The sequence below is a fragment of the Oncorhynchus gorbuscha genome, unplaced genomic scaffold (genome assembly GCF_021184085.1).
Source record: "Oncorhynchus gorbuscha isolate QuinsamMale2020 ecotype Even-year unplaced genomic scaffold, OgorEven_v1.0 Un_scaffold_2551, whole genome shotgun sequence".
Classification (NCBI taxonomy): Eukaryota; Metazoa; Chordata; class Actinopteri; order Salmoniformes; family Salmonidae; genus Oncorhynchus; species Oncorhynchus gorbuscha.
The window spans coordinates 28,807-41,306 of record NW_025747036.1 but is presented as its reverse complement, the minus strand read 5'-3'; the positions used below and the strand labels follow the sequence as shown (position 1 = coordinate 41,306).

At 46.9% G+C, this 12,500-nt stretch overlaps 1 protein-coding gene across 1 annotated transcript in view; it reads right to left on the bottom strand.

The window, feature by feature from the left end:
- The window catches only part of LOC124026067 (EH domain-binding protein 1-like), a gene marked incomplete at its 3' end in the record, with an annotated part of 20,223 nt that extends 11,742 nt beyond the window's left edge, over positions 1 to 8,481 (bottom strand). Inside the window, exons 1-2 of the mRNA XM_046339241.1 lie at positions 8,349 to 8,481; positions 7,641 to 8,111 (exon numbers count right to left, since the gene is read on the bottom strand). Of these exons, the coding sequence (XP_046195197.1) occupies positions 7,641 to 7,744 (104 nt within the window). The remainder of the gene's footprint in view (positions 1 to 7,640; positions 8,112 to 8,348) is intronic.
- Positions 8,482 to 12,500: the final 4,019 nt, after the last annotated feature.

The window sequence follows — 12,500 nt, the reverse complement described above, 5'->3', positions numbered from 1 at the left end:
GCAGAGAGCACGAGAGAGGGAGAGTGAGGCAGAGAGCGCGAGAGAGGGAGAGTGAGGCAGAGAGCGAGAGAGCGAGAGAGGGGAGTGAGGTAAAGCGAGAGAGAGGGGGAGTGAGGTAAAGCGAGAGAGAGGGGGAGTGAGGTAAAGCGAGAGAGAGAGAGAAGGGGAGTGAGGTAAAACGAGAGAGAGGGTCAGTGTGTGTGTGTATATATTAGTGAGGGTCAGTGTGTGTGTGTGTGTATATATTAGCAGTCTGTAGAGAGACCAGTAGAGACTGGCAGTCTGTAGAGAGACCAGTAGAGACTGACGTGTTCCTGACGTGTTCCAGTTCCCGCCAATATCCAACAACTTCCCCCAGCCATTGAAGAGGAGTGGAACAACATTCCACAGGCCACAATCAACAGCCTGATCAACTCTATGTGAAGGAGATGTGTCGCACTAATGAGGCAAATGGGGGTCACACCTGATACTGACTGGTTCTCTGATCCACACACCTACCTTTTTTGTTTTTTAAGGTATCTGTGTATCTGATGCATATATGTTTTTCCAGTCATGTGAAATCTATAGATTTGAGCCTAATGAAATCCATTTACATTGACTGATTTCCTCATACGAACTTTAACTCAGTAAAATCTTTGAAAGTGTTGCGTTGATATTATTGTTCAGTGTATATTATGAAGTGTAGTCCCCCAGAACAGGTGATATTATTGTTCAGTGTATATTATGAAGTGTAGTTCCCCAGAACAGTTGCCTACTGCGGTGTACGCATTGCTGTGCTTCTAGCTTCTAGCCTACTGCGGTGTACGCATTGCTGTGCTACTAGCCTACTGCGGTGTACGCATTGCTGTGCTTCTAGCCTACTGCGGTGTACGCATTGCTGTGCTTCTAGCCTACTGCGGTGTACGCATTGCTGTGCCTCTAGCCTACTGCGGTGTACGCATTGCTGTGCCTCGAGCCTACTGCGGTGTACGCATTGCTGTGCCTCGAGCCTACTGCGGTGTACGCATTGCTGCGCTTCTAGCCTACTGCGGTGTACGCATTGCTGCGCTTCTAGCCTACTGCGGTGTACGCATTGCTGCGCTTCTAGCCTACTGCGGTGTACGCATTGCTGCGCTTCTAGCCTACTGCGGTGTACGCATTGCTGTGCTTCTAGCCTACTGCGGTGTACGCATTGCTGTGCTTCTAGCCTACTGCGGTGTACGCATTGCTGTGCTTCTAGCCTACTGCGGTGTACGCATTGCTGTGCTTATGTGAAGAATTATCCTAATTTTAAGCTAAAATGTTCTGATCTGTGGTATCAGCCTCATTCTTTAAAAAAAAAAAAAGTGGTTATATTAATGTGGGATCTATCACATCCCATAACTGTCCCAGACTATGTTAGGAATATTTATTTCCAATAGAATAGGTCAACTTTTGTACTATGTGAGATAGTAGATTGACAGAGTCCAGTGCTTCTGCTGGTCGTTAAGCCTACTCATCTTATTGGCTGATGAAAAGTCAAACGTGGACAGTTCTAACATCTGCAGTAGCGTTCCGTCTTCACCTGCAGCCCACCTCGGAGCTGAGAGGCCTTCGAGAAGGACACAATCACGTGACCAGCATTGGCTAATAAAAATGGAGATATCTGAGAGAGCCATGTGAGTGAGAGATGCTTCGGAGCACGGCGACTGGCAGCCAGGAAAAGGTAACTATTCATTATTATATTCAGCCCGGGGCTCAACGGCCACTTTGGCCACAAGAGGCATGGATTCTTTTAGGGGGAATTACGGCCACACAAGGGGGATGCAGCTGGAAAAAAAAAATTGAGGCCTGGTGAGAATATTATCAAGTGCTTGTCAAATTGTGAATGAGAGACTGATGAAGTGTGTGCAGCCTGCACAACAAACAAATCAGAGCTCGTGCCTTTAATGAAACTTTCTCAAGTCTTTCTCAAGTCTTTCTCAAGTCTTATCATACAGCCTTAGAATGTATTCAAATCAAAACATATAGCCCGATATTATCACAACTAAAGTGTTGTAACTGTAAATGAAGCAGACAGGACGACCTGTTTCTCTGCTAACTGCTCAACACAGTAGAACCACGTGTCCCTCAAATCAATTGGAGAAAATATCCTTTCTATTTTATTCAGTTTTGTTAAAATTTATTCTTCATACTATAAAATAAGGTCATTGAATTCTAAGCAAATTTTTCTAAATGAACTAGTGTCACCCACAGCCAGATCAGGACCTAACATAAGGACAAGTCAGAGACTGTTCTGTTCTCCTGAAATAGACTACATTTTCTTCATATCATGCTTCTTTCGACCAGTCTAAAATTAGTAATGGATTTATGGTGAAGGTGTAGGCTATATTACAGGAAGTTATTAGACTTTAAAAAAATATACAGTGTCTTGCGAAAGTATTCGCCCCCCTTGAACTTTGCGACCTTTTGCCACATTTCAGGCTTCAAACAAAGATATAAAACTGTATTTTTTGTGAAGAATCAACAACAAGTGGGACACAATCATGAAGTGGAATGACATTTATTGGATATTTAAAACTTTTTAAACAAAGGAGCAAAGAGCACTGTGCAAGCGATAATATTGAAATGGAAGGAGTATCAGACCACTGCAAATCTACCAAGACCTGGCCGTCCTTCTAAACTTTTAGCTCATACAAGGAGAAGACTGATCAGAGATGCAGCCAAGAGGCCCATGATCACTCTGGATGAACTGCAGAGATCTACAGCTGAGGTGAGAGACTCTGTCCATAGGACAACAATCAGTCATATATTGCACAAATCTGGCCTTTATGGAAGAGTGGCAAGAAGAAAGCAATTTCTTAAAGATATCCATAAAAAGTGTCATTTAAAGTTTGCCACAAGCCACCTGGGAAACACAACAAACATGTGGAAGAAGGTGCTCTGGTCAGATGAAACCAAAATTGAACTTTTTGGCAACAATGCAAAACGTTATGTTTGGCATAAATGCAACACAGCTCATCACCCTGAACACACCATCCCCACTGTCAAACACGGTGGTGGCAGCATCATGGTTTGGGCCTGCTTTTCTTCAACAGGGACAGGGAAGATGATTAAAATTGATGGGAAGATGGATGGAGCCAAATACAGGACCATTCTGGAAGAAAACCTGATGGAGTCTGCAAAAGACCTGAGACTGGGACGGAGATTTGTCTTCCAACAAGACAATGGTCCAAAACATAAAGCAAAATCGACAATGGAATGGTTCAAAAATAAACATATCCAGGTGTTAGAATGGCCAAGTCAAAGTCCAGACCTGAATCCAATCGAGAATCTGTGGAAAGAACTGAAAACTGCTGTTCACAAATGCTCTCCATCCAACCTCACTGAGCTCGAGCTGTTTTGCAAGGAGGAATGGGAAAAAATGTCAGTCTCTCGATGTGCAAAACTGATAGAGACATACCCCAAGCGACTTACAGCTGTAATCGCAGCAAAAGGTGGCGCTACAAAGTATTAACTTAAGGGGGCTAAATAATTTCACGCCCAATTTATCAGTTTTTGATTTGTTAAAAGAGTTTGAAATATCCAATAAATGTCGTTCCACTTCATGATTGTGTCCCACTTGTTGTTGATTTCTCACAAAAAAATACAGTTTTATATCTTTATGTTTGAAGCCTGAAATGTGGCAAAAGTTCGCAAAGTTCAAGGGGGCCGAATACTTTCGCAAAGGCACTGTAGATGTTCCAAAGGTCAGTATCAGTGGCTTGTAGGCTGTGTGGAAGACAGAAGATGATAAATGTGTTTCAGTTAATTAACAGTCAATTACTGTGAGACCGACAGTTATTTGCTTGACAATCACAGGCTGACAAAATGTGATGGCCGTCGAGCCACGTCTCCCACGCTGAAAGACAGAGGACTCTTAGGAACACGCGCTCGCCATAAGACAGACACAATGTCACAGCCATAAACGGCTTGCAACCCAGTAGAGATAAGCATTTCCCTGGTGGAAGGAGGACGTAGCCGACGTGTTGCCTGTGTGTGACAGAGAGACTGTGTGTGTGTGAGAGACTGTGTGTGTGTGAGAGACTGCGTGCGAGAGAGAGACAGGTGGGAGAGGAGTCCAGTGGGAGACTCACTTCTCAAACACTCATAGCCCTCTAATCTCTGTCTGTCTGTCCGTCCGTCTGTCCGTCCGTCCGTCCGCCCGCCCGCGTGCGTGCATGCGTGTGTTATAAAACAGAGAAAGCTGGTAGCTGTTAGTGGGATTGAGAGACTGCGTTGACAATCAGACAGAACCCCGTGTACAGAACCAGAGACCCCCGTGTACAGAACCAGACACCCCCGTGTACAGAACCAGACACCCCCGTGTACAGAACCAGAGACCCCCGTGTACAGAACCAGAGACCCCAGTGTACAGAACCAGAGACCCCCGTGTACAGAACCAGAGACCCCCGTGTACAGAACCAGAGACCCCCGTGTACAGAACCAGAGACCCCCGTGTACAGAACCAGAGACCCCCGTGTACAGAACCAGACGACCCCGTGCACAGAGCCAGACGACCCCGTGTACAGAACCAGAGACCCCGTGTCCGTTACATTAGACAGACCGGGTCATGTCCGGTCCATTAGACAGACCGGGTCACGTCCGGTCCGGTCCATTAGACAGGCCGGGTCACGTCCGGTCCGTTACATCAGACAGTCCGGTCCATTAGACAAGCAGGTTCTGTCGGTTCAAGAGATACATTGTGGAAAAACTGAAAGACGACCAAGAGAGGGGGGATAGAGAGGGAGAGAGAGGGGGATAGATAGAGACGGAGAGAGAGAGGCGGATAGATAGAGATGGAGAGAGAGAGGCGGATAGATAGAGACGGGGAGAGAGACGGGGATAGATAGAGATGGAGAGAGAGGCGGGGATAGATAGAGACGGAGAGAGAGGGGGATAGATAGAGACGGAGAGAGAGAGGGGGATATATAGAGACGGGAGAGAGAGGGGGATAGATAGAGACGGAGTGAGAGAGGGGGATAGATAGAGACGGAGAGAGAGAGGGGGATAGATAGAGACGGGGAGAGAGAGGCGGGGATAGATAGAGACGGGAGAGAGAGAGGGGGGATAGATAGAGACGGAGAGAGAGAGGGGATAGATAGAGACGGAGAGAGAGGGGGATAGATAGAGACGGAGAGAGAGAGGGGATAGATAGAGACGGAGAGAGAGAGGGGGATAGATAGAGACGGAGAGAGAGAGGGGGATAGATAGAGACGGAGAGAGAGAGAGGGGGATAGATAGAGACGGAGAGAGAGAGGGGGATAGATAGAGACGGAGAGAGAGGGGGATAGATAGAGACGGAGAGAGATAGAGGGGGATAGATAGAGACGGAGAGAGAGAGGGGATAGATAGAGACGGAGAGAGAGAGGGGGATAGATAGAGAGGGGGAGATAGAGAGAGAGAGGGGGATAGATAGAGACGGAGAGAGAGGGGGATAGATAGAGACGGAGAGAGAGGGGGATAGATAGAGACGGAGAGAGAGGGGGATAGATAGAGACGGAGAGAGAGGGGGATAGATAGAGACGGAGAGAGAGGGGGATAGATAGAGACGGAGAGAGAGGGGATAGATAGATAGAGATGGAGAGAGAGGGGGATAGAAGGAGAGAGAGAGAGGGGGATAGATAGAGACGGAGAGAGAGGGGGATAGATAGAGACGGAGAGAGAGGGGGATAGATAGAGATGGAGAGAGAGGGGGATAGAAGGAGCGAGAGAGAGGGGGATAGAAGGAGCGAGAGAGAGGGGGATAGAAGGAGCGAGAGAGAGGGGGATAGAAGGAGCGAGAGAGAGGGGGATAGAAGGAGCGAGAGAGAGGGGGATAGATGGAGACGGAGAGAGAGGGGGATAGATGGAGACGGAGAGAGGGGGATAGATGGAAACAGAGAGAGAGGGGGATATAGACAGAGAGAGAGGGGGATAGAGACGGAGAGAGAGGGGGATAGAAAGAGCGAGAGAGAGGGGGATAGAGACGGAGATAGAGACGGAGAGAGAGTGTGTGAGTATGTTTATTGTTAAATATTCTTGTTTATTATCTACTTCACTTGTTTTGGTCATGTTAACATGTTTCCCATGCTAATAAAGCCCTTAAATTGAATTGAGAGAAAGGTTGTGGCTTTTGGAGACAGGAAATGCTGTGGTAAACAGAAGAGCAGATTTCTAGATTGACTTTCTCTGAAAGCTGACTCAGGGACTTTACAGAAGACCCTGATGAAGGCATATCAAAACAAATTTGTCACATGCGCCGATTACAACAGGTGTAGACCTTACCGTGAAATGCTTACTTACAGTACAAGCCCTTAACCAACAACGCAGTTCAAGAAATAGTGTAAAAATATTTACTAAATAAACTAAAGTAACAAAAAAGAGGCGAGAGGAGGTTTTAGAGCGAGGGGAGGAGAGAGGTTTTAGAGAGAGGAGGTTTTAGAGAGAGGCGAGAGGAAGTTTTAGAGAGAGGCGAGGAGAGAGGAGGTTTTAGAGCGAGGAGAGGCGAGAGGAGGTTTTAGAGTGAGGAGAGGCGAGAGGAGGTTTTAGAGCGAGGAGAGGCGAGAGGAGGTTTTAGAGCGAGGCGAGAGGAGGTTTTAGAGCGAGGCGAGGAGAGAGGAGGTTTTAGAGCGAGGCGAGGAGGTTTTAGAGAGAGGCGAGGAGGTTTTAGAGAGAGGCGAGGAGGTTTTAGAGAGAGGTGAGGAGGTTTTAGAGAGAGGCGAAGAGGTTTTAGAGAGAGGCGAGGAGAGAGGAGGTTTTAGAGAGGCGAGAGGAGGTTTTAGAGAGGCGAGAGGAGGTTTTAGAGAGGCGAGAGGAGGTTTTAGAGAGGCGAGGAGAGAGGAGGTTTTAGAGAGAGGCGAGGAGAGAGGTTTTAGAGAGAGGCGAGGAGAGAGGTTTTAGAGAGAGGCGAGGAGAGAGGAGGTTTTAGAGAGAGGAGGTTTTAGAGAGAGGAGGTTTTAGAGAGGCGAGGAGAGAGGAGGTTATAGAGAGGCGAGGAGAGAGGAGGTTATAGAGAGGGAGGAGAGAGGAGATTTTAGAGAGAGGAGAGAGGAGGTTTTAGAGAGATGAGAGGAGAGGACGGACGCAAGGAATAGATGAGAGACCAATTGAGAAAGAGTGTGTGTGTGGCTCTGTCACCCATTGATTCAGTGTTAAATACTGATCACACGTCAGCCATGGGAACACCTCTCTCTGACACACACCACCCTCCCCTCAGACTGGCTTTCTTGAGGAGAGTCAAACCCACCCCTCTGAGAGCACAATAAACTGTTCTGACAGTAGCTCCCATCCCATCCCCTCTCCTCTCCTCCCATCCCCTCTCCTCTCCTCCCATCCCCTCTCCTCCCATCCCCTCTCCTCCCATCCCCTCTCCTCCCATCCCCTCTCCTCTCCTCTCCTCCCATCTCTTCGCTCGAAGACAGGCATTTTTGTCATGCCATTCTCCAACACGTTAACATCTGTCCCGGATCGCAGGCGTGTTAGAATGCCAGTGACTCAGGGCACGCTACTACTGAAACACATCTGCAGGCTGTGTCCCAACTCTACTGTCTATTTCCTTACCTAAACACTACCAGCCATTCCTGTGTGTGGTGTGTGTGTGGTGTGTGTGGTGTGTGTGTGTGTGTGTGTGTGTGTGGTGTGTGGTCAATGTCCCAACTTACCATTTCTTGGTGGACTCCACCATCAGCTCCTGATAGGAAGCAACGAACTGAAACTTGGACGCATGTTTCCCCACACGTTGTAATCTTTTCCACACAGACGCCATGATATTTCTTTAGGGGGGAAAAAGGATTCTTTATGTTTTACTGGCGTTTCCTTTTTTGTCGATTTTCCCGTCCGACTCACTTCAACGTGTTAAATGTCTCCAAACAAATCCAAGCTGCTGCGTCGACACATAGTTAATATTTCATCCGAAAAATAGAAAATGGGGGACAACCCAAAGTCAGCGGTTTCTCTGGCGGTGGAGGCAACATGCCTTCAGAAACATCCACAACAAACACATTGAAGGATGGTGGAATCTCTGCCTCGGTGGCTGTCACATCTGCCGCGGTGCATTCTGGTAAATGTAGTGAAGAACACCGTTCCAGAATCATACAAAAACCAGGTATTCCTTATCCTTTGTCTCGAACAACCTATAGAGGAGAAAGGAACAGAGTTACACGTTGGAGGGAGAGCAGAGGGGGGGGGCCTGCTGCAAAGAACACACCCCAAATGCTGCAGTCGTACCTGTGACTTGTATGTCACCACACACACACACACACACACACACACACACACACACACACACACACACACACACACACACACACACACACACACACACACACACACACACTACACACAGTATGGGCAAACCCACAGCATAATACCTGTTCTTAGACAGCTATGACAAGACCACTCTGTTTGGACTACGACCACTGAAACACAAGACTGTCATCATAGCTTGTGGATCTCAAATAGTCATTTGGCCATTCCACTCCCCATTCCTTAGGGTAGACGACACCACACCATAACACACCATACCACACACACCACACCACACACACCACAACACACCATAACACACCACACCATACCACACCACAACACACCATAACACACCACACCATAACACACCATACCATAACACAACACACCATACCATACCACAACACACCACACCATAACACACCACACCATAACACACCACACCATAACACACCACACCATAACACACCACACCATAACACACCACACCATAACACACCACACCATAACACACCACACCACACCACAACACACCATAACACACCATACCATAACACACCACACCATAACACACCACACCATAACACACCATACCATAACACACCATACCATAACACACATACCATAACCACATACCATAACACACCACACCATAACACACCACACCATAACACACCACACCATAACACACCACACCATACACACCATAACACACCATACCATAACACACCACACCATAACACACCACACCATACCACACCATAACACACCACACCATAACACACCATACCATAACACACCATACCACACCACAACACACCATACCACAACACACCATACCATAACACACCACACCATAACACACCACACCATAACACACCACACCATAACACACCACACCACACCACAACACACCATAACACACCATAACACACCATAACACACCATACCATAACACACCACACCATAACACACCACACCATAACACACCATACCATAACACACCATACCATAACACACCATACCATAACACACCATACCATAACACACCACACCATAACACACCACACCATAACACACCATACCATAACACACCATACCATACCACACCATACCATACCACACCACACCACACCATAACACACCACACCATAACACACCACACCATAACATACCATAACATACCATACCATAACACACCACACCATAACACACCATAACACACCACGTCCTAAAACTATACTACCGGTATTACAATTTAAAAATACCCATGATGCACCTGGTCCAGAGCAGTAACTGTACTGACCCATGATGCACCTGGTCCAGAGCAGTAACTGTACTGGACCCATCATGCATTATCCTTGCAAAACAATATTTAAAAAATGGCCAGATAACTAGCACCATTGTCACCTAACAAAACATCATCCATATGATGACTATATTGCCTGTCAATAAAATAGTCTTCTTGACTAATAACAATATAAAATTAGCGAAACGTGTCATATAAGTCGCTCTGGATAAGAGCGTCTGCTAAATGACTTAAATGTAAATGTAATGTAATGATTCGCCAGCAGAGAAAACAACCGGAGGTACCGTTACAGGGCTATCCCCCGGCGTCACCGGATTCCCAGAACACCGAGTCCCGTTAAAAACCTCTAATAAGTCACAACCTGGCGGTGTCCGCTACATACACATGTCACTCACTCAGTGATTAATATCGGTCACGTTGAGTTACAGTGCCTGAGAGTTACATATCCAGGTAGCGAACAGTAGATAGAAATCAAATGTATATTAGTAGATAAGTAACAAACAGTAGATAGAAATGAAATGTATATTAGTAGATAAGTAACAAACAGTAGATAGAAATTAAATGTATATTAGTAGATAAGTAGCGAACAGTAGATAGAAATGAAATGTATATTCTCTAGCCAGAAGGAAAGGAATAGATAACCTGGGATCGGTCCACACAGACTGGACAGAGTCCCAGGTGTCGATAACTAACCTTAGTTTCAATCTAGGCTTCTGCCAAGGATGGATATCTAGCTACGGTGAGCTTGTTATCTTAGCTACCTAACTAGCTAATCAGATAGACGACGGCTAAATCAAATGGGACTTTGAACGTGAAAACCTTACAAAGCTAACCATAACATGCTACTCGGCTAGCTTGGCTGAAACTTAAAACTGGAGCTGGTTTACCGCACATTAAGTTAACATATCCACCTACTTGCTAGAACTAGACGGAGTAGCTAACATGTGTGAAAGCTACGTACCTTTTTAATATCCACTTAAACTGTTTCAGCTATAAAAAATAAAAAAACAAGCGATCTGGCTCATTACCACCTAGCATTGCAGCGGTCCCAGCTATCAGCTAGCCGTCCTACCGCGAACAACACGGCGGAAATAGTTATCCCGACCGCCGCTGACGGGACTCGGCGTCCTCCCAGGTGAGAAGACAAGCTCCGTGAAGATTTCTACAACTCAATTCCAAGACGACAGATTACATGGATTTGTGCTTGTAACAAAACATGTAGATCCCCCGACCACAAAAAAAAAAGTATTCCAACCCTGGAGTAAAAAAAAAAATTCCAAGAAGCTATTTTTCCTGACACGGTCCACACTCACCGTCCGTAATGTTTTCCTACCCTGGAGGAGGGCGCGTTACGTTACGTTACGTTACGTTACGTTACGTTACGTTACGACGTTACGTTACGTTACGTTACGTTACGTTACCCCGGGGGCCTACCATTGGCCCATTCCGGTGTCATCTCTGGACTGTTGAATGATTCATGAGGTCTCTCTGAATTGGTCGAATGACACATAAATCAAATAGGTTGAATCGCAGCTCGCAGTACAGTAAACTATGTCCCCTGTACTGTAACAAAGTTACATTTTATTGGTCGATGAAAACCAACACTGGGAATATATTTTTCCCATAATTGTGATTTACCTCTGGTTTACCTTTAGATTCAGTTACCAATAAGGACGAGAATGGGGTCTAGGGTTAGGGACCGGGACAGGTAAGTAGGTTACAAACTCCCTTCAGACGGTAGATTGATGTCTGATGCTAACATTACCCGAAAACCATTACATATACAGTCAATCAAATATAGCAGTCATAGTGTTGGTAGTGCCATACGATAGCCACTGTGCTGCTGCCTGTCCATTGCACGCTCTTTGGGGGGTTTAGGCTGGGTGTCTGTAAAACTCTTTGGGGGTTTAGGCTGGGTGTCTGTAAAGCTCTTTGGGGGTTTAGGCTGGGTGTCTGTAAAGCTCTTTGGGGTTTAGGCTGGGTGTCTGTAAAGCTCTTTGGGGGTTTAGGCTGGGTGGCTGTAAAGCTCTTTGGGGGTTTAGCTGGGTGTCTGTAAAGCTCTTTGGGGGTTTAGGCTGGGTGTCTGTAAAGCTCTTTAGGCTGGGGGGTTTAGGCTGGGTGTCTGTAAAGCTCTTTGGGGGGTTTAGGCTGGGTGGCTGTAAAGCTCTTTGGGGGGTTTAGGCTGGGTGTCTGTAAAGCTCTTTGGGGGTTTAGGCTGGGTGTCTGTAAATCTCTTTGGGGGTTTAGGCTGGGTGTCTGTAAAGCTCTTTGGGGGTTTAGGCTGGGTGTCTGTAAAGCTCTTTGGGGGTTTAGGCTGGGTGTCTGTTCTTTGGGGGTTTAGGCTGGGTGTCTGTAAAGCTCTTTGGGGGTTTAGGCTGGGTGTCTGTAAAGCTCTTTGGGGGTTTAGGCTGGGTGTCTGTAAAGCTCTTTGGGGGTTTAGGCTGGGTGTCTGTAAAGCTCTTTGGGGGTTTAGGCTGGGTGTCTGTAAAGCTCTTTGGGGGTTTAGGCTGGGTGTCTCTTTAGGCTGGGGTCTGTAAAGCTCTTTGGGGGTTTAGGCTGGGTGTCTGTAAAAGGCTGGGTGTCTGTAAAGCTCTTTGGGGGGTTTAGGCTGGGTGTCTGTAAAGCTCTTTGGGGGGTTTAGGCTGGGTGTCTGTAAAGCTCTTTGGGGGGTTTAGGCTGGGTGTCTGTAAAGCTCTTTGGGGGTTTAGGCTGGGTGTCTGTAAAGCTCTTTGGGGGTTTAGGCTGGGTGTCTGTAAAGCTCTTTGGGGGTTTAGGCTGGGTGTCTGTAAAGCTCTTTGGGGGTTTAGGCTGGGTGTCTGGCTCTTTGGGGGTTTAGGCTGGGTGTCTGTAAAGCTCTTTGGGGGTTTAGGCTGGGTGTCTGTAAAGCTCTTTGGGGGTTTAGGCTGGGTGTCTGTAAAGCTCTTTGGGGGTTTAGGCTGGGTGTCTGTAAAGCTCTTTGGGGGTT